Consider the following 21769-nt stretch of genomic DNA (forward strand, 5'->3'; position numbering starts at 1 on the left):
TGATGTTTAAATTGTCGTAAGGATAACGCTCCGTATTAAGGAAAACGCGTACATTCTTAATGTCACAGTGATCAAACTGACTCATATCTTTACTCACTTGTCCGTCACGATCTGTTTGAAAACCGATGATGATATATCGAGGTGTTTCTAAACTAGTAGCTGTCTTTATCGCCCAAGTATGTTTATCTGTTTGTGGGAGAGCGGGATAAAGATGTGCTTCCCAACTTCTAAATGCTATCTGAGTCTCCGAATTTTTGTCAATGTATTTTGTTAATGCTAATTCTTCTGTCAGAGCCGGAATGATATGAGGCACCTTCCAATAAATCTTCTCGACGTCAACCTTAAGTGCTTCATCGGCTACTGTAGATTTGACGGCGTCGTTATCTGTATTACTTCGTATCAGCACAAGTTCCTGTCGTATATTTAATATAACTTTTCGGTAATCTTCCGCAAACCCTAAAAGCATTTTTAGGGGTATGCAAACGTTAAAATGACCCGTTGGACTAGTAATAGCACTGTCAGTGGTAGGAAACCATCCAGAATTTTGGTATCGCGTACTATCATTAGAGGTTAAAGAAACCAGAGCCTTCATCGTCGATGACAATCCTGTTTTAGTTGTCGAGTCCACCACAATCCCGTTTATTTCATAACGAATTTCACTAAATAAGAACGCCACACCGTTATTTACAAATTTTCCCGTAAGTGAAGCTGTATTATCTTGTCGTAATAACCTTCCTTCAATATAGAGATAGCTCTCACAAGGAAGAGTGCACATATCTTCTTGTATTGGAATCCTAATTTCATCGTTATTTCCAAATCTGGTAGTGTATGGTTGATGGGTGTGATATTCGTAATTTATAATGCTATTGTCCACAAGCACTTTTTCGTTAACGTCTAAGATATTCATTGCAAGAGTGTAAAACCGAGAGACTTTAGAAATATTTTGTTAGCAGATGTTAGCGGTTTGCGCGTAGAACTCTGACTAACCCTTGACCTAGTGTTGTTGGTCCTTTTATGTGATGCACGTTTACATCCACAATGGTTATAACGCTTCACCATTTTTAACTTTTTTAAGATGTAATCCTATCGTGATCACTTCTCCGTTGAAATTGACAATGTTTCCATCCTGATCGAGAATTTTAAGGGTAATGTTGGAAATGGTAGTAACGTTAATTGGTAAATAAATAACATGAAGAGGCGATTCTATTATCTTATAGCCCGCAGGAACGTTTGGGAAAAACTGATGAATGATGTGGCCAGGCGAACCGTTCTTGAAGTTGCCCGTTGTAATATTGCACTCGATGAGCAGAGAGTTGACGTTTATAATGTCTACCGGAAATGTTGCCGTGTGTGTAATTTTCGGAGGGAAGACTTTTTTCTCAAATCCCAATAGTGATCCGATTGAATTCGGTGTAGTAAAATCTATTTCTTGAGTCGATTTAATAGACACCTTGAGCGTATTGTTGTTAGTACGCAAATCTAGGAATCCTCCACTTTTTGAAACTTCGGTACTGATATATTCACTTAAATCTGCAACTTCGTAACAACCATGCGGAATGTCTATTATTGTACTTCCGTATTTAAACCGGTTGTTTGCGGATGTAACGTTTTGTATGCTGTTAAAAGTTTCGAAACTCGTTAGTCCCAAAACGTATTCATCATTAGTATGGAGATATATGGGTGGATTAAAATCTGCGGTTAAGACAGATTTTGTATTCGTGAACGAAAATGTGTACGACATGTTGATGTTTTTCTTTGCGACTAAGTCACAACGCTATGTGTTCTTGTATAAAAATTCTAACACTAAATGCCCGCAATTATAGGTATTGAGTGCTTGTAATTGATCATAATTGTATTCAATTGTATTTCTGCTACCACCTCCGCGAAAGTAATGAACCAGTTCTAGTGGAGGTTTAACGTGACCTATACTGTCAAAATACACTACACGACTTCCTCGTTTAATATATGCCGTCCAATGGGTGCCCTCATTTATTTTGTCATCCAAATTGATGATACCACATTCCGTTTTATTTATCCGATTTGGTAAACCATTGCGCATGAAGATACCTCTAAAGTGTGGTATTTTTAGAAGTTTGATGTATTTACTGAGGTCGACGTCGGTTAATGCTCGATGTGGTAGCTTCACTGGGAGTTTTTTTGATACGGGTTTAAATATAGACCTAACCCTTTTTTGTACGGTTTTAAGTAAAGACCTTTTCCAATAGCCGCGGCTTCCATAGCTTGATTGTGACGTTTTTTTTCTTCCAGCGTCTTCTTAGCATCATTTGCAGAGTTTACTGCTTTTGCTATGGCTGCTGCTCCACCACCTAGTGAACCAAGAGCGCCCAAAGCCGCAAATAATGGTATAAGAGGTAAAAAACCCCCTGTTTTAGGCAATGGTAAAATTCTTTGCTTTGGAGGATGTACGCTTCTTTTCTTCAGCGCTCCCAGAGCTCGTCGAGCCGTTGCCTCTAAGTTGGAATGTATTTTACCGCCTATACGTTTTCTAGCCAACTTGACTGCGTTATTGAAGGTAATAGGAGAGTTTCGTTTCACTCGTGATTTTGTACCCATTCCGAATGTTCTTTTTCCTTTCATAGCACCAGCTACTGTAAGGGCGGCCGCCTTCTCACCGAAACTAGCGTCAGAGGAGCGAAATCTATTCCAAGCTTTCTCTTGTAGTATCTTATCCGCCTTATGTCGATGGCTTAGTTCTTTAGATTGTGAATATGCAATATCGTGTTCTTTACAAGCTTCGTCTAAAGGATTTATTCCAGGGTCACCGCGAGCCAAGCGTTTTTTTAAACGAGTTCCAGGGCCGCAGTAGTTATATCCAGGCAGATGTAATTCGACTGGCAATTTATTTATAATTGTATTTAGAAACCCTCTCCCTTTTCGGCTGAATTTACGATTCTTTCGAGTATAAATTTTCATAGAGATGCTGTATACGTGTTGATTCTTAAAAGACTCTTTTTACTATAAACTTATTATCCGAACGACGCGTACTTATATACCTACCGTATTTATATGCTGCGGTCTACAATACCGATTTGTCAGTTCTAACATGACTACCATTAGATTTACTCCTCAAGAAGTGCAATTACCTGTTAAAAATTATGATTCATTTTCTTCCGCTAAACAACATTCTAAACATAGTGATCTATTTAAAGGCGGATGTAGACGAGGTGTGATCGTGGGACCTTCTGGATCTGGGAAGACCAATGTTATGATAGCGTTATTAGAGCACCCTAATGGTTTACGCTTTGAAAACGTGTATGTGTACAGTAAATCTTTGTATCAACCTAAATATGACTACCTTCGTCAATTATTGTCATTTATAAAGGGTATTGGATATTATGAATACGATGATAGTGTCGATGTTATACCCCCTAATCAGACGCGGAAGAATTCTGTTATGATATTCGATGACGTAGCATGCCACAAACAAGATGAAATACGTGAACATTTCTGTTTCGGTAGGCATCAAAATAATGATTGTTTTTATCTGTGCCAGACATACTCTTCTATACCGAAGCAACTTATACGTGATAACGCGAACTTAATTATATTATTTCAACAAGACTATACCAATTTAAAACATGTATTTGATGACCACGTAAATGTTGATATGTCTTTTCATCGTTTTAAGGAAATCTGCTCTCATTGTTGGAGACAAAAGTACGGGTTTCTAGTAATAGATAAGGGGAGTGATAATAATTGTGGACGTTATAGAATGGGATTCGATTGCTACATATCATTATAAATACAATCGTCGTAACTAACTTGCTGTAGTCAAAATGGAAAGACGTTTAGTTGAGGACCTCTTAATAGCCCGAAAATCTGTAAAGCGAAAATATGACAGTTTACGAAAAGACATCGCTTCTACAGAACGAGAGGTGGAGCGACATTTTAAACCGATTACGCAACCCTTACGACAACTATTAACGACTGCAAATGGCGAACCCGTGAAAACTGAACCTTCATCAAGCATTAAACGTCATTCACCGATTTTTGCCCAACACACTTCGCAACAAAAGACCTCCACTCCTCAAAAAGTGGCCAGAAACCTCTTTTCTGTAAATGAGCCGAGTATCTTGAATGAGCCGAGCATTTTAGAAGAAAGTGAATATGGAGATTCTACTCCAGAGGGAAATTATGCGCCAACATTAGATCAATTACGTGAAGAACTGTCTCACGTAGGAAACAATCCGGCATTTGAAGAGTTTCTTGATCAGTACCAAGGTTTACCAAAAATATATGTTGAAGGTATATTCAGAGACACTAGTAATGAATATGATCATAAGTATGGAGTTCGCTATGATCCCGCTTTAAATAAATTTAATGTGGGCGATTCAGAATTGGACTTTGACAAAGAAGATATTGTTATCACATCTTCTACAGGAGATCGATTTCAGTATAAGGGAACGCCGGGTTTGTTCGAATTACTCTTCAAAAGAGCACCAATTGGATTCAAAACAGCGGACTCAAAGGCATATCGCGATATTATTGTACGTACTAATGCAGCACGTCGGAATTACAACGCCTCAGACCAAATTCAAGGAACCGGTAAATCAATAAAGTACGTGAACATTATTAAGCCACTTCTACAAGAACCGCATTATTCAAGCGGTTTTTCATCATCTCAGTTAGACCCACCGCGGAGACTGCGTACCCTGTCCCGTCGTAGTAAACGAGGAGGTTCACTAGCGACACTGCGCCTTAATAACAAAAAAATCGAATTCATTCCTTGGAATGATCCTAACAAATTAGTGGACTGGTTAAGGGTGTTATTAGGATCCAAGTCTGCTGGAAATACTGCGAATAACAACGAAATCGTATATATAACTGAAGAACTGCGTAGTTCTGGAATAATCGAGTAAAATAAATTTGTTCAACCTTTTACTTATTCGATCATTGCAACAATGACTATTGACAAATTCGGACGTCACATTCACGCTCATAAGGTGTGCGATGATCCCTCACGTTATACTTATGAACACTATTTTCATGTGATTGGATTAGCGAGTGAAAACAAGTTGGACATTAACATTCTCAATCCGGAAGATGATGGCACGTGTAGATTTCGCCTCACCGAAGGTACCATCATAGAATGCGTTTGGGGTCCGCGCCGCAGTAAAGTAACTATTAACGGAAAAGAGTATGCAGATCCATTACTCCTAAACGGTTTAACATTACGCAAAGGCGATCGTATAAGTGCAGTTTGCCCTAATGCCGAAGAAGGGGTAATATTTTGTTTAACAGCCGTATTGCAATCTACGCTTAAGAAATGAGCAAAGTTCAACTAGTAGAAGAATTACATAAACCGGCAAGAAAGAACTTTCCAAGACGACGTGTAATCATAAAAGGATTAAATGACTTATTTCAAGCCGATTTAGTAGAAATGATACCTTATGCGCGAACAAATAAAGGATTCCGTTACATTTTGGTTATTATAAACGCATTCTCTAAATTTGTTTGGGCTTTTCCCATAAAACGAAAAAATGGCAAAATGGTAGCTGATACCATGAAGAAGCTTTTATTACAACTAGTAACCCCTCCAACAAATCTACAAACAGATATGGGGAAGGAATTCTATAATAAGGACTTTAGCGAAGTTATGAAAAAATTCAAAGTTAATCATTTTAGTTCTTTTTCGAACTTAAAAAGCAGTATTGTAGAACGTGTAAATCGGACCCTTAAAGGGATGATGTGGAAGGAATTTAGTCTACAAGGATCGTATAAATGGTTAGGGCTTTTACCACGAATAGTTGACAAGTATAATGCAACTATACATAAAACTACCGGTTATAAACCTATCGAAGTTAATGAGAAAAATGCTTCACATATTTTAAAGAAATCTTTTAGTCGTATGAAAGTGGTTGATCCTAAACCACCTAAATATAAAGTGGGGGATTTTGTGAGAATAAATAAATACAGGACGGTTTTTACGAAAGGATACACTCCAAATTGGACTTACGAAGTGTTTACAGTGGTTAAAGTGAAAGTTTCAAATCCAACTACGTACATTCTAGAAGACAGTCGAAAACAGGAAATAAAAGGTCGATTCTACGAACAAGAGTTGCAAGCTGCAAAATTTCCCGACATTCACTTAGTCGAGCGTGTTATACGACGAAAAGGACAGAAATCATTTGTGAAGTGGTTAGGTTTCGATAGCTCCCACAACTCCTGGATATCAAATAAAGATTTGGTATAGAAATGTGTTTAGACGACGGTGTACCTGATTACACTATCTTTGAAAATCGCTTATTATCATTTCTAAGATGGCGTGGACCTCATACATCACCGAAATCGCTTGCACGTGCAGGTTTTATTTATAAGAATATAGGTGATACAGTGGAATGCTTTTACTGCAAGGTACGCATTAATCACTGGTTGGCGACGGATGTTCCCATAGCAGAACATCTTCGATGGTCGCCAAGATGTCACTTCGCAAGACTACTTAATGCTTCAGGAGCTCTTCGCATGATAAATCAGACTTGTGTTCCGTTCGTAGATCAAGTTCGCGACAGACTACACGTGGGAGATGGAGATTATAATAAAACATAATAAAAGATGTACATTTTTGTATTATTATTGTAACAATAATTGATTACATTGTATAACATTTTTTTTCTAAATATATATATTGTAAATATTATAATTTTTATTGGAAGGAGTTAATCAAATCGTTCAAGCTTTTAATTGATTTAATATCACGATGACCCCATGCCAATGTTTTAACGGTGCCAGGGATAACGTATCGCTTATCATCTGTGGATGATAGCGCTATCTTATTTCTCATTTCTGTGTACATAGTGTGTAAATGAGATCGAAAACCACTCATTTTTTTAATAATAACCCCACCTTCCTCGACTACTTTTTTATAGTCATCCTCTTTCAAACAGTTCTTTATTACGTATTTTTTGACACCTTTAGCTTTTTTATCAACATGGTCACCTACATTTACACAGTATGACTTTGCACCTGCACCGTAAAAACTAGAGATGGGAACACCGGAATATTCATCTCTCATTTTACCTACAACTGAGATGTTACGGGGGACACCATGTAGATTGTTAACCGGAAATTTTGACGTATCAAATCTATCCAAATGTGATATCATATCTTCATAAAAGTTATCTGTAAAAATCTCTAACACGAGGGAATCGGTATCTGTATACAATAAAGTTACCTTCTCACGATACATTGGCTTTAAGAAATCGTAAAAAAACTCATACATAACGGTTTTCGATAAATCTAAAATAGAAAAACCAACGTACACTGGTTTATCATAAGTCACTGAAACTTTCGACATTTGAACTGCAACTAAGTTTTCCGAAAATACTGAAAGATTTTTAAAATTCGGTTTTGATATATGTCCTTCTGCTCCAAGTTTCCTACCGATCCTTTCCCAATGACTTACAAGCTTAATATCAACTCGCTTATCCACGTTCTCCATTGTTTTCCCAAAAATACTGTTAGTCATAGTCTTTACGGTATTGCGACCGGACTCTGAGGTTTCACGGTTACGAAGTTCGGTATTTAAATCAATATAGGTTCTTAGCCAAGGTGATTGTGTAAATTTAATCCCCCTGTGAATTTTCTGCAAAACTAACCCGTGTTGTAAACATTGCTTTAGAGACCTATAATGAATGACGTATTTTTCTTTGCGATTTAAATTTGGAATAAGTTTTGGATACTTCGAAGTAGAATTTGGAGGGGTCATTGATTCTGGACAAAAAGGCATATCGTTATGCGTTTCATGTAATTGTTCAGGATACTCCAAATCGACTTCTAAAACGTAACCCGTATCTGATTCGTCTAATATTTTGGAAACCTCAAAACTAAGACCAGGAGCGGTAAAATATTGCGCTGGATCGAGTTGGTAATTATGGAGACACACGCGTCTATAATTTTCAAAGATATCAGCCAACAAAAGCACATCAGATTTTAAATAAATGTCTGAGTACTCGCCTAACGTTTGACATTGAAATAGATTCCAAACATCCTGAGCACGAGAATATTCATCCTCCGTAATATGTTGCTCATGTAGCTTATCAAAAAAATCGGCTTTATTGGGAAGTTGAGTTTGATCGAGTTTATCAAATGCATCTACAAATGAGTATGGAAACACCCCTTTTTGCCTAATTAACTCAAATGCGCGTCCAGTTCCAAAGAATGTTTTTATTTCATTACATTCACTGTCACTTAAATTTTTGGAAAGCACGTTTAATGAACTACCTAAAAAACGAAAACTATCTACAAAACGAATTCGCCAAATCACATTTTTGGGAACCCCATTCTCCACAATTTGATCAACTGAAATATGCTTAGTAAAGGAAACATATTTTTCTTTATTAGTAGCAATGACGTCTGTGTTTTCATTCTCTAAAGCCAAGCATTTAACAAACATATGAGCATCATATCCAGTTAAATTATGAAAGAATACGGGGACAAAATTTGGATTTTGGAGCTGTAAATTGCAAGTAGAGTGCGAAATGCCTCTCATAACTCCTGACCAATGGCAATGGTCTAATACTCTTACATCCCCATCAAGAAAAGTCTTTTCGCAAATCCAACAAATGGTTGCACTATCATATTTTCGCTGTTCTTCTATTGTTAGTTTTGGTAAAGGTTTAGCGTGTTTAAAATGTTGATTGTATAAGGTTCTAATATCACTTTCTATCATATTTACAAATTGCAATGCAGCATCCGGACCGCGATACGTTTGAAATTTTGAATAGCTATCATCAAACGAACACTTAATATAATACGCAAAAGAATACGGATTGTGTTCGAAAGTATTGGTGGTAAATTGAAGCAGAGGGTTTGGTTCAGGACCGTGAATCGATTTAAGCAAGCATTCAAAATCTGCATATACGACAAATGGAAGTTTCAGTCGTTTTTGGTAGTTATCGAATTTTAATTGATTTTGAAATGACGATTCACCCCATTTTGTTACTATAGGCTCAGTTGTGGGTAAAAATGTACGAACATAGTTGCAATCAAATATTGAATGACGCCAAAGCTTTTCTTCAGTTGCAAAATATACGAGACATCCGTCGCAAAGATAAATTGCCTCTTTGTGCTTAGACACTTGCATGGAAATCAATCTCGACATATCCTGAATCCAACAATAATGGCTATTACCATCTACACTAGTCAAATATAGAAGATTTACATGCAACGTCTTTTTCTGTTTAGTATAATGCAAAGGACCCACTATTTTGTAAACAACTTTACCATCCTTCTGCGTATCTTCCTCCAATCCATACACGTTAATTGACAAGGGATTATTCTCTTCAAATTTCGCTATTGCATCCAATTTTACGGGAAATGTGATTCCATCAAAATTGAACAGTTCTGAATAATGTCGATAAGACTCGGGTTGACATGGAGGTCCAGTTGGAGTATCGATAGCTGACATCAACGCCCAACCAAAACACGCGAAGTCGTTGTTTCTAACATTGATTGTAGCCCTTTTGCGAGAAATAAACGAAGGGGTCGGTATAAAGGATGACGCTCGTAACGGATTGTACCTATTGATGTTAAGTTCTATGTACAACCATTGTTGCAGAGCCCATCCTGAAAGTAATAATAGGTATGTAGTTATTACACGAACAATATATATATATGTATTATACCCGAGCTCTCTCTTGAAATTCTGAGGCGTCTGCTTCAAATTTTGAAATGACGTCGTTAAACCATTCACTTAAATCGGAGCTCACCGTCAGTATTTGGTTTCGAGTATTAAAAGACTTAACGTCACCTCGTTCCTTTGCTTCCAAAATAAAATGACCAAATAACTCGCAGTTCACCTTCAAGCTGCCCATTATACCAATTTGTTCACGTACCAATTTTTGTATTACATCAGTCAAAGATCTGGTAAATTCTTTCAGAACAATAAATTGCTTGTTCGGGGTTATCCTGTAGCTTATTATGCGAGATTTGAAGGCCGACTTAACTACATCAACACCTTCAGTAGAAAATACAAGGGAATTATTTTTGTGTTTGGTAGTACGTAAATGTCCCACATAGTCCCGGGTCGAAATATGCTCAAAACACGTATCACAATACCGCTGCCCCCCATGGGTAATCTTTACCTTTTTTTTCAGAGCCGGTTCTTGAACTACGATTAAAAAAAAGAAAGTAATTATTGTGTTTGTAACAAAAATTTCTTACCAGCACATGACGTTTTGAGATGGCGTAGGACACTACTTCTTAAAGTGAAAGATTTATTACACTTAGGACAGTTGAACATTTTTATTGGCAGCTCCTATAACAAGTGCAAATGTACAAGAAAAGTTAATTTCGTAAAAAAGATTCTTACTGTAAAAAAGGGTCAGAAAACTGTTGAATATCTGCTAATAACTTCATCCTCGTTTGAATAAGTTGCTCGGTTTGACACTCGCACCACTTAAGATCGCAGTAATTGTACTGTCGCTTAATAAACAGAATCTTAAAAAAACGAGAAAGTTTTTGTTCTACTTCTATCAATTGACGTTTCAGATTTCCAAGATCTCCAAACACTTCTTCAAGGAGCGATACATCAAAATCTGGGCAATATAGATTGTTACCAATTAAATCGTTCTCAATTTCTTGCGATACAGGCACACATTCTTTTGCCGGAACCACTACTATATTTTGTAATATATTAATAGATTTATCGTTACGCAAAGGATCACTCATGCTTACGTCAACTTAAAGAAGTCTTCCTTGCACTATTTGAATGGTTTCTCCAACTTTACTTCTCCTTATATATTGCTTCTAATGATATTCACCCTCCCCACTCTCTCTTAGTTGCATATAAATACAGATTTATCTCATATAGAAGGTATTAATAACGACTGAAATGGAAAATCATGGTGAGTAAAATTAAAACATTTAGTGCACAAATCATTACGTATTGACTTTTTGTTACCAGACATTGAAATATGGGATGTAACTCCGGCGGAGATTTGGGTAGATAGGCCCAGTAGCAATTCAACGCCCAGGACGGTCATTACCAAGGAGCAAGGAATACCGCTATTAGCGGTCACAGTGCCCCAAAATGGCCCACCCATAATCACAGCGTTGGGGGCTGTTACCTTCGCGTTGCGGGAAGTAGGCAACACGGTCGAAATATTTATAATTAATAAATATAATTAAAGATTTTCAAATTTGTATTATTCGATGCCTTAAAAACAGCTGGAGATGTCCATATTCACAACTGATGCAGTAATTATTTTTTACTTGCCTTGCAAGTTTACTGTAACATATTCAGGTACATAGGTGCACATACTAAGCAGAATTATATAGCTGTACTGTTATACATTAGCAACTGTGAGACCTAGAAATCTGCCAATAGATTGTGAGTTATACGACAATATATTTAGTTTTGTTATACAACTAACGTCTATGAATGCAAAATTTAACCAGGTGCTTCTTACACAAGTGCAAATATTTGCTACAATGTATAAATTGTCAATGTTGTAAACCAAACTTTTTAAAACGAATTTTATTGCATTTCATAAAAAACCAAAATCCATTCTTTTTACAAAAAAAAATTACATGATATGCAAAATTGTTCATTGTACGTATTAATATTTAATTTTGAAAACAAAGACTTAATTTATAACGTATACGCCTGTCAGACTTAACTAACTATTTTGGCTACATTTTAAATCGCATGCATAATAACCGGTGCGCTTGCATTCATTAAAAATTATATCTGATACCCCTTGCGATTTTAGAGGTCAATCGGCAGCGCTCTTGCAGCTACACTAGTTTAAAAACACATACCTATGAAATACCCACAAGGGTTTCATGTAACACCTATACCTACCTATCAACCCATACTTGGAGCAATCTCAGCTATTCAGCTTTGTTATAAAACTAACATCTATGAATGCAACATTTAACCAGGTGCTTCTTTAAGATATGCAAATATTTGCTACAATGTATAACTTGTCAATACTGTAAACAAAACCTTTTTCAAACGAATTTTATTGCATTTCACAGATAATAATAATAAAAGATTTTTGAATAATGACATACCAATTTATTCATTATTTATATGTATTTATTCAAAAAACTACATTTATGAATGTCAATTAATTAGGTATCTCCTTGGATATGCAAATTGTTCATCCTATGCATATATTAATGTTTAATTTTGAAAACCAAGTAGTTTTCAAAGTAATTTATAACGTCTACGAATGCTAAATTTAATTAACTACTTCGGCTACATTGTTTAAGTCAAAATTATATCTGGTACCCTGTGCGATTTTGCAGGTCAGCAGACAGCGCTCTTACAGCCCCATCAATAGCTCGTTGTAACCCCATACGATTTAGAGGTCAGCAGACAGCGCTCTTGCAGCCCCATCAATAGCTGGTTGTAACCCCATACGCATTTTGGAGGTTAGCAGACAGCGCTCTTGCAACCCCATCAATAGCTGGTTGTAACCCCATACGCATTTGGAGGTTAGCAGACGAGGTCATGACCTAGACGGGTCATGACCTGCGCTCTTGCACCCCCATTCTTTCCCTACTGGTGGATATGTTTGTGAGCAAAAGCAATATGTATGCAGCTAAACGCAATAAAACTGTGAATATCACTGAAGGTAAAATGAGATCATTTTTTGGTATACTTCTTCTAAGTGGTTATGTTCCTTTGCCAAGACGACGATTAATAAATTTGAAAAAATTAAAGTGGGATATTGAACTGCTTCAATGCCAACGACGAGTAAAGAAGTTAAATTTAAAATGAGTTATGTGCCGGAGGAAATTTCGATTATGGAGTTCTCGGGCTGGAAGACCTTCTGTATAGAATTTTTCCATAGAGACTAAGAAGCTATAATTGAATAAGTTTTGCAAATAATTACTCGCTAAACAAAAATTTGTTACAATTTTTGTAAAGATGCATCCAATAAACTTTGTTTGAATGCACCTAATTTACTTATACTAGTTCAAATCCAATAACTAAAACCGCCTACAAAGTGAATACTAAAAAGATTAAGTAGTTTTATCAACCTTAATTTAGTTTTTTTATTTATTTTAGTTCCCGAACACGAAGGAGTGGCGTACGATAGCAATAGGCTTTAAAAAAAATTGGACTTTCCTAACTGTGGGGGAGCGTTAGACGGAAAGCATATTCGGATACAACCTCCACGGAAGTCTGGAGCACTCTACTACAATTATAAAGGATTCAACAGTATCGTTCTCATGGCACTCGTTGATTCTAACTATGAATTCGTATTTGTTGATGTTGGTAAAACCGGAAGGTGGTCCAACGGCGGTGTGGTAGAACAGACAGATTTTCACAGAAAGTTGGTATCAAAGTTACACCTTCCGAGTAACGACGAAACTGTGAAAAATTTAAACTATGTGTTTCTCGGTGACGAAGTTTTTGCATTAGGCGTAAATTTTTTGAATCCATACGCACAAAAATAAGTTGATTACAGCAAGCGGGTATTTAATTATAGGTTATCGCGTGCTCGTAACGTTGTAGAAAATGCTTTTGGGATTATTACCAGTCGTTTTGGAGTGCTGCAAAAGAGTATTAACATGCAACACGAAAATATTTGCTATTTTGTGTTGGCTATATGTGTTTTGCATAATTTTCTCCGTCGTAGAAGTAGCACGCCTACAATGGTTGACCAACAAGATACTACGCATGGCATTGTGCAAGCTGGAGAGTGGCGTAACACTTTGCAACTAGAAGGATTACAGCAAATCACTCCAAGAAATATTCCCTTAGCACCCAAGGAAAACCGCGATAAATACAAAGCCTATTTTAACGCGTTAGATGGAGCAGTAGAGTTTCAAGACCGCATGATTCGTGTAGGATGTGAGTAGAAGACCTATGTTCGTTCTGGACCAGGAAGTGACGTCACACCAATCAGAGACGAGCACGTGACGTCACAGCCAATCAGAGACGAGCACGCCCCCCTATGCCCCTCCCCTCGACCAATGGGATACGGTAGGCGGAGCCTTTAGGGGCCGCCCCCTGTGGCGTCACAGCCAATGAGCGGTGTGGTCGGCCATTTTGGATCGAGCGCCATTTTATTAGTCACCAAATCCGCCATCTTGGATTGGTCGCCATTTTGTTAGTTTCTATTTCCGCCATCTTGGATCGGTCGCCATTTTATTAGTCACCAAATCCGCCATCTTGAATCGATCGCCATTTTATTACTTTCTAATTCCGCCATCTTGGATCGGTAGCCATTTTATTAGTCTCTAATCCCGCCATTTTGTTGGGCGCCATTTTATTAGTCACTAAATCCTCCATCTTGGATCGGCCGCCATTTTATTAGTCTCTAATCCCGCCATATTGTTGGGCGCCATTTTTGACCGTCTGTCTGTCTGCCTCTCTCGCTCCATCCGCCATCTTGGATGTTATTTTGGACTCGCGTCATCGGTCACGTGATTGCTATAGACAAAAATTTTTGTTATCTGCGTTGGGAATCGAACCCACGATACCTGAAATAGAAAGCTAGCGCGTAACCAAATGAGCCACGCAGACTTTGAGAGATTCTATAGTTAGAGGTTGAAGTCAATGAAAAAACAGGTGCCGTGACATGGCCCCAACTTATAATTCTCCGAGACATGTAAGGGGGGCCCTATTACCAATGTCATGCTCCATTCTAACCTGTAAATACATTTCGTGGCCCCCAGGCCTATAATGAGGCGATGGTTGCTCGCTCTCGGGGTGAGTCGTAAGGATGAATGGTAGGAAACTGTAACGCATTTATTCACATTTCAACCTTATTGCAGGTAGGTAATCATAAGGATGAAGGGCAGGAAACTGTAACGCATTTATTCATATTTAAACTTTACTACATGCCTTATGGGTAGGTAATTTTTATGTAACTACAATTTGTACATTAGTCGTTACACCTGCAGCTCCCATACTAGTTATAAATATAACTTTATTTGCTAGGGTTGTTTGGAAGCACTCTAGTCGATTTTCTGCTTCGAAGTATGTATGGTAACGTTGGGGCAGTATGCACTTGAAGGTTTCGGTTTCAACCACAATTCGATCTCCAAACTTGGTACCAATCACGCCGATATCAACAATTCGGTATTTTTCACCAATTTCCATATCCTTTACATTTTTGAATGGCTTACAATAGGTCGACGAGTTCAGGGAAGCGAAATCAAATTCTTCCATTATTATTGTATATCTATAAGAAAAACAAAAGTGTAGAAATCAATTACGTAGTCGATACTTTTAGTCATAGAAATTTAAGATAAAATCTTACTTGCCGATTACCGATTCGGTCCGAAACACTGATCGCGGCATATGTCAATAGCACTCAATTTTTATTATAAATTTATGCTGCTACACTGCGGGAAGCAATTTCCCCTATCTTTTCGCAAAGTAAGCAAGTTTATTTTGTGTCAACTGCGCTAGATTTTTATTACAAATTTATGCTTACAATGCGAGAAACCAATTTCATGTGTCTTTTCGCAAAGCAAGCAAATTATTTGCCATACAATTTCCTGTCTCGTATCGCAAGGAAAGCTAATATGGTTTATGTGAAATTTTTAAAGGGGGGGCCTCATTACCTATACAAAAACATTAATCTAATCTAACATGTCAATCTTTATGACCGCTAAGAATTAGTATGTGTTTGTTTATGCAACTTTAAATTAATTCTAGAACTCTTGTTCTGTCTGCCTAAGTACCGAAGATTCTCTCGTGGAAGATCAAGATGGTTGAATTTTAGGAAGAATTGTAAATATTTATTATCGCTAGTGAGATCCTTGAAATGATGCTCCCAATCGTATGCGGGAGTGGATAGCAAAAAACAAAACAAAACAAAGAATTAGATATTTATTTATATCTGAAAGAATAACGAAACGTAACATTACTAGAGCATTTAGCTACTAACATAGATAATCCAAGAAGCACGATCTAATTCCAGATCCATAAAAACGACGAACCTGAGCCCCCTATATACTCTGCTTTCAATTAAAGTGGATCGGGGAATGGCTCCCAGCCCCAAAATTATGGCCATAATATCCTATTTATAATTAAACTTATTATAACTATTATTATCATGGGCTGCTCATTTTGGACATTTCGAAAACTAGAATGTACGATTTTCAACTGTAACCGAAAACTTAGCGACGACCGGTTGAAATTGCTGTACATAGGTACCGATACTCTCCTGTATGAGATGACATCTGATGATGCATAATAGAAAATCATGCATTCTAGTTTTCGAAACTTCCGACATTGATCGCACCACCAAGACTAGTTTGGAAACCAATATCCAGTCTCCTTTCGACACCAGGATGGTGACTGTGATGGATGTATGAGGCTTTAAAACATCAAGAAAGGGATTTTTACCGATGTAGGTATAACTTTTAAGCAGCACTTTAGGATTAATTTCCCTTAAATTAAATAAAGTCTATTCGGCCAGTTGCACAAAAAATAAAATAATCCAGGATTATTGTTTATTAAGACATTTTGATTGACTTTATACTGTAGTATGCAGCCAATCAAATGTCAAAATTCTTGTTTAAACTCAGATTTGGAAATAATTTCCTGCAACCGGACGATTGAGTGGTTTGAATAATGAAGATGTAGCCTGATTCATGCAAACTATTAATGTAGAAAAACACCATAACATCCCCGAATGTTATGAATTTAGACGCAACTTTTTCTGATAATAAATACTATTTTATCCCCATCTGTCTAACTAAGGTAAAAGTTAGAACTTGTCTTGTGAGGCCGGCCGTTCGATTGTTGTAATTATGAAAGAGTTCACAGAGAAATCAAAACTAAGTTGCATTTCTGGTTTCAGAGACACCAAACCGATTAGCAAATGTGTAGATATTATATGGATTGATGCCTATTGCATACGATGACGTGATGCTTCTTGCCTGCATTACAGAAGCATATCATCGCTAAAGCACTTATTCTATTCTTAGGGACGAGTTCCAATTTATTATCATATCCAGGGTTGGAACAAAACAAAACGGAGCATATAATTCGGCTCATGCTTAAAAGTATCGACCGGTAAGTTGGCACATGAAGTTTTCGTAGGGTACGGTATAAAAATTGAGTTTGCTGATTGTGAAAATGGTAATAGGGGTATAAGAATAAGTCAAGGATTCAATTCCATAGTGCTAATCGAAGAAGTGGTAAATCATTTCCTCTCCGGTGTAGATTTTGTACATCAAAATTGGATTTTCTAAGCGATTATTCGACTTCCACTTTGTGGACGAAGTAGCGGATGATCTTTGTAGGGGCGGTCTGTTCGATAAACCACACATTTTGTCAAGAGGAAAATTTTTCTGTCAAAATCTTAAGTTATTAAAAAAGTTGGTTGCACACTCATGTTTAAGAGATTTTTCATTTTTAACAGAATTTGTAAATATTCACCCTCAAAGATTTGTAAAAGATGTAACCGATAAAATACTCAAGGAGAAACTATAAAATAGTTTAATGATAAATTTGTTGTTAATATATACATAGGGAAAAGAAAAGCAACATTTTCAAAATGTTTAATTTATTTTCGCAATAGGTACATTAAAATCTTGTATTTAAATTAAATTTTACGTACTATATAGTAAATGGCTCATTTTCAATTAAAACATCATGCAAAATTATACAGTAAGCGGAGGTGTCTGCTGCAAATGATTCAATTTCCAGCTTCAAGTCGATAACCACATTATGAATAATTACTTTCATTGTGACGAGTACAGTTGATTACGAATATTGGCTGTCTTTTAAACGCCACTTAACTGAGAAGATAACCACTTTCAGAATCGTCGTATTGCGTTCGATAGTTTAGATATTCCTCGTAGGCATCTATATACTTGATATCCGAGGAGAGATTTTGCTGCTTATACGGGTACCTTCTGTTGTTTGGATTTAATCGAACCGGTCCAATCCGGTCGTTATCCAAGGGCTTTGCCCATCAGGTCCACCAGCTTTGCTATCAGATCCAACAGCTTTGCCAACTGGTCCATCAGCTTTTCTAACTAGTCCATCAGCTTTCCCAACTTGTCCATCAGCTTTGCCAACTGGTCCATCAGCTTTGCCAACTGGTCCATCAGCTTTGCCAACTGGTCCATCAGCTTTCCCAACTGGTCCATCAGCTTTGCCAACTGATCCATCAGCTTTTCCAACTGGTTCATCAGCTTTGCCAACTGGTCCATCAGCTTTGCCAACTGGTCCATTAACTTTGCCAACTGGTCCATTAGCTTTTTCAACTGGTCCATCAGCTTTGCCAACTGGTCCATCAGCTTTGCCAACTGATCCATCAGCTTTGTCAACTGGTCCATCAGCTTTTCCAACTGGTCCATTAGCTTTGCCAACTGATCCAACAGCTATTCATCAGATTTGCGACTCGGTCCAACAGCGATTTGAACCAGTATCGGTTTGTAAATCTTGTTATGATCACGTTATTCTATTTATAATTAAACCTATAATTGTTGGAAATTGGTTACACAATTTAATATCGCCATATACCATTTGCATAGCCCCCGTTCTACAAATATAAATGGCCAAAATGCATATTACCCATTATACTTCATCAATATACCATCAGACCAAGTATAAGGAAAAGCCGATTTCATTCGCAAATTGTCACTGAGGTGGAAGAAAATGCGCCAGCTCCGCTTACATTAGAAGCAATTTGCTATTATCACATAATCTTGCCATTGCGCTTTACTTAACGTTAATACAATACTTATGTACTGCAGTAATTTCTAATAAAATAGCAATAATAGTTATTTTGTACTTTATTACAATTAATACATCTTATTACGAATATAATACAGGCTCCAAACAGCTATAATAACTAATAAGCAACAGGTTCTGATTTTATAAAATTCTACTATTTTTCTTCATTTTGATTTTCTATCCCACTTTCCTCTTTCTGTTCATCTCCCACACTTTCCCCGTTACTTTTTTCGTTGCCGGTACCTCGACCTTCCCAATTCTTCAAATCGTCTACATATTCTTCTAGTGCAGCCTCACGGAGCTTGTGTATAAGATAAGATAAACAGTATTTACCTTCTAAAAAACTTTCACACAACTTAACACCTAGCCCATATTTTTCAGCAAGAGCGTTACATTCTTCTTCAGAATAATGTCGACCTAGCCCATACACGGCCTCGTGCATAGCATCGAACTCCATAGCAGACAATCGTTGCATTACTCGTTCAACCCCTGTGCGCGCATCGACGGGTTTCGTCCAACGTTCAGCAGCGTAACACATCCACATCTCGTATTTACACTAACTTAGTACACTTAACTTTTACAACTTAAGTACCTTTGCCATCTCCACATCAACGGTTACCACTCCACTTCCAACATGATACCAGCATTGTTACAGTAAAGTGTCATTAACCCTAGAGAGGTGAAATTTTCCATAATCATCGGTCATCGGCAGGAACCACTGATCGTCCATATTCAGAAACATTATGTATGGCATTACTATACAGTATTACGTTGTGAGAAACAGGTGTCGGACGTGTTTGCTTGATTTAAAGTGACTCCCAGAAATGTCCTAGGTCCGAAAATATTCTAACACAGTTTTTCAGGTCGGAAACGTTTATGCTTGTTTAGAGCATGCTAAATATTTGTGGTGTAACAGTTTAGATATCCGGATGAGCTGTTTTTCTGTAATTCCCATGATTGGTTTACCCATTAAATCCTCTAATAGATATGTAGCGACTAGCGAGACCTTTACTTTTGTAACTTTAAATAATTCCGTGGAAAGTTTGGAGTACCATTTTTAAATCTGGCGGACCTCATTACGTATTAGATTCACTAGATACAGTTTGATAATACATCTATCAACATATTGTTTGGTGGCAATATCGCTATCCCAATACGGGTGGATAACGTTACGAATCCTCTTATTTTGCATAAGTTCCCATCACTACCTACTTACCTAATTCCACATGAACTTTTGCACATTCACCAGTCTTCTGATCACTGCGGATCCTATTTCTCGATGATTAATGACATCCAAATTTGTCGAGCCTCGGGGGAAAATTTTTGAGGCTTTTTCAGTACAAGCAATTCATACAGCCATGGAGTACCGCTGTAAATTTCATCGGTCCGTCAAATGTCACATTATCCTCTCCATTTATAACCCATCGTATCAAAAGCTATAAACGTGGTCAATATCGTTCTTTTGAGCGGCTTTTTCATCAAGTAGTTGTGATAAGTTAATCGTTTCAGTATAGTATCCTCTTTTTCATTTTCATATTGTTTCTTGTTACTATATGTTGTCACTAATTTCATTAATTTCGATAAAATTGAGACGTTTAGCAGGTGTGATCTGTACATTTTCTGCGGGCTATGGTGTTGTAAACTGCTCTTCTTCGTCTTAAATAGCAGTCGATTCATATTCAATTTTATATTCAATTTAATTTAATATCAATTTAGGTATTTTGAGTTCTTGCTGAGCTAACCATTCGCCCATATGAATAAAAAGAAGCATATGCTTATACTTGCAAAATTCAAAGTAAATACTCGTATGTGCCCCTTCACACTGGGCGACTTAGCAGCGCTGGTTAGCCATGAGACGGGACGCAGTGCAGAGCTGCTGAGCGGTGCAGTGTGAAGGGGCACTTACGAGTATTTCCTTTGAAGAGACAATGATTGCCTTGGATTTTATGCTACGCTTAAGCTAAGCTCCGCCTAAATTTGACGGTGCAAACGGCCATTAAGTTGCTCTACTATTGGCTTATATGTTGTTTCAACAAACGTCGAGTTTCAATCTCACCTCCTTTAAACACTTGATAGTATTGCGGGTCTTAGTTAGTTTCTGCTTCATCGCTTTATCTCTTGCGTCCATCTTTATAACAGAATCGATTAACAGATTTTGGAACCGGTACCAGTTCAAATAACTATTGGACCGGATTGCTAATCTGATGGATAGCTGTTGGAGCGGTTGGAAAACCCTGTTGAGCAAACTTGCAAAGCCTTTGGTCTTTCACCATACAGATGAAATTATACTTATGGACCCAGCACTTTAAAGTTCCACCGCTTTGGGACCCGGTCCAACCATTATTTGAATTTGAACAATTGTGCTGAATACTGGATTAAAAGAGAGTAATTTACGATAAAAATGGTATCTTTAACAATTCCAGAAAAAAAAAAATTAATTACGTTTTAAGTATTGCGTATTGCGAGTATCTAGAACTACTAATATTCATTTGTTGCTGGTATAGAAATTTTAGTTGGGTCTACTTGCTTCGAATAACTGACCAATCAATCCCTTAATTTGAAATTGAACTGTTCGCACTGCGCTCACGAACTCCGATTTGTTTAACGCCTGCGTACACTTCCAACATCAAGGGCAGACGTAATCTCCAAACATTTTGTCTGTATTTCGCTCGAGTCATTAATACTTTTACAATTAATTAAGAAGCGGGTTCACCTTTTTCGATAACCCTGTATATTGGCGAAATGGTTATTTGCGCTGTCATAATGGTAATCAGCACAGATTACTACTTCAATAGCGTTCGAAAAGCTTGAGATATTAGAAAACAATTGAAAATCTTCTCTCAGAGGGTGAGGAAGAACATTGTATAAAATTCACCGTGCGGTATTTGAAAACATGAATATGTACTACATATTGAGCAAACTGACCAAACAATCCTTTAATTCGAGTCCACATTTTTCGATGACCATGTATACCTATAAACAAAATGATTATGTTGTGCTGTCATAAGTTTCCCGGGTGTTGTAGATAGGAACACTTTTATGATAACAATATGAAAAAATATTTATTTCTATATACAATAACTACACATT

At 37.2% G+C, this 21769-nt stretch overlaps 1 protein-coding gene across 1 annotated transcript; it reads right to left on the reverse strand.

Moving 5' to 3' along the window:
* Positions 1–6620: 6620 nt before the first annotated feature.
* On the reverse strand, positions 6621–10928 carry LOC116183016. Its single transcript, XM_031503613.1, has 6 exons — positions 10696–10928; positions 10331–10637; positions 10183–10276; positions 9770–10129; positions 9645–9711; positions 6621–9585 (listed from the first exon to the last, which is right to left on the reverse strand). The coding sequence occupies exon 6, from the start codon at positions 9425–9427 to the stop codon at positions 6665–6667; it is 2763 nt and encodes a 920-aa protein (XP_031359473.1). The 5' UTR covers positions 9428–9585; positions 9645–9711; positions 9770–10129; positions 10183–10276; positions 10331–10637; positions 10696–10928; the 3' UTR covers positions 6621–6664.
* Positions 10929–21769: the final 10841 nt, after the last annotated feature.

The sequence above is a fragment of the Photinus pyralis genome, unplaced genomic scaffold (assembly GCF_008802855.1).
Source record: "Photinus pyralis isolate 1611_PpyrPB1 unplaced genomic scaffold, Ppyr1.3 Ppyr1.4_unclustered_Scaffold8408, whole genome shotgun sequence".
NCBI lineage: Eukaryota > Metazoa > Arthropoda > Insecta > Coleoptera > Lampyridae > Photinus > Photinus pyralis.

Coding starts and splice junctions, on each gene's coding strand:
- LOC116183016 (XM_031503613.1), bottom strand. CDS start 9,427: ATGTCAGCTATCGATACTCCAACTGGACCTCCATGTCAACCCGAGTCT.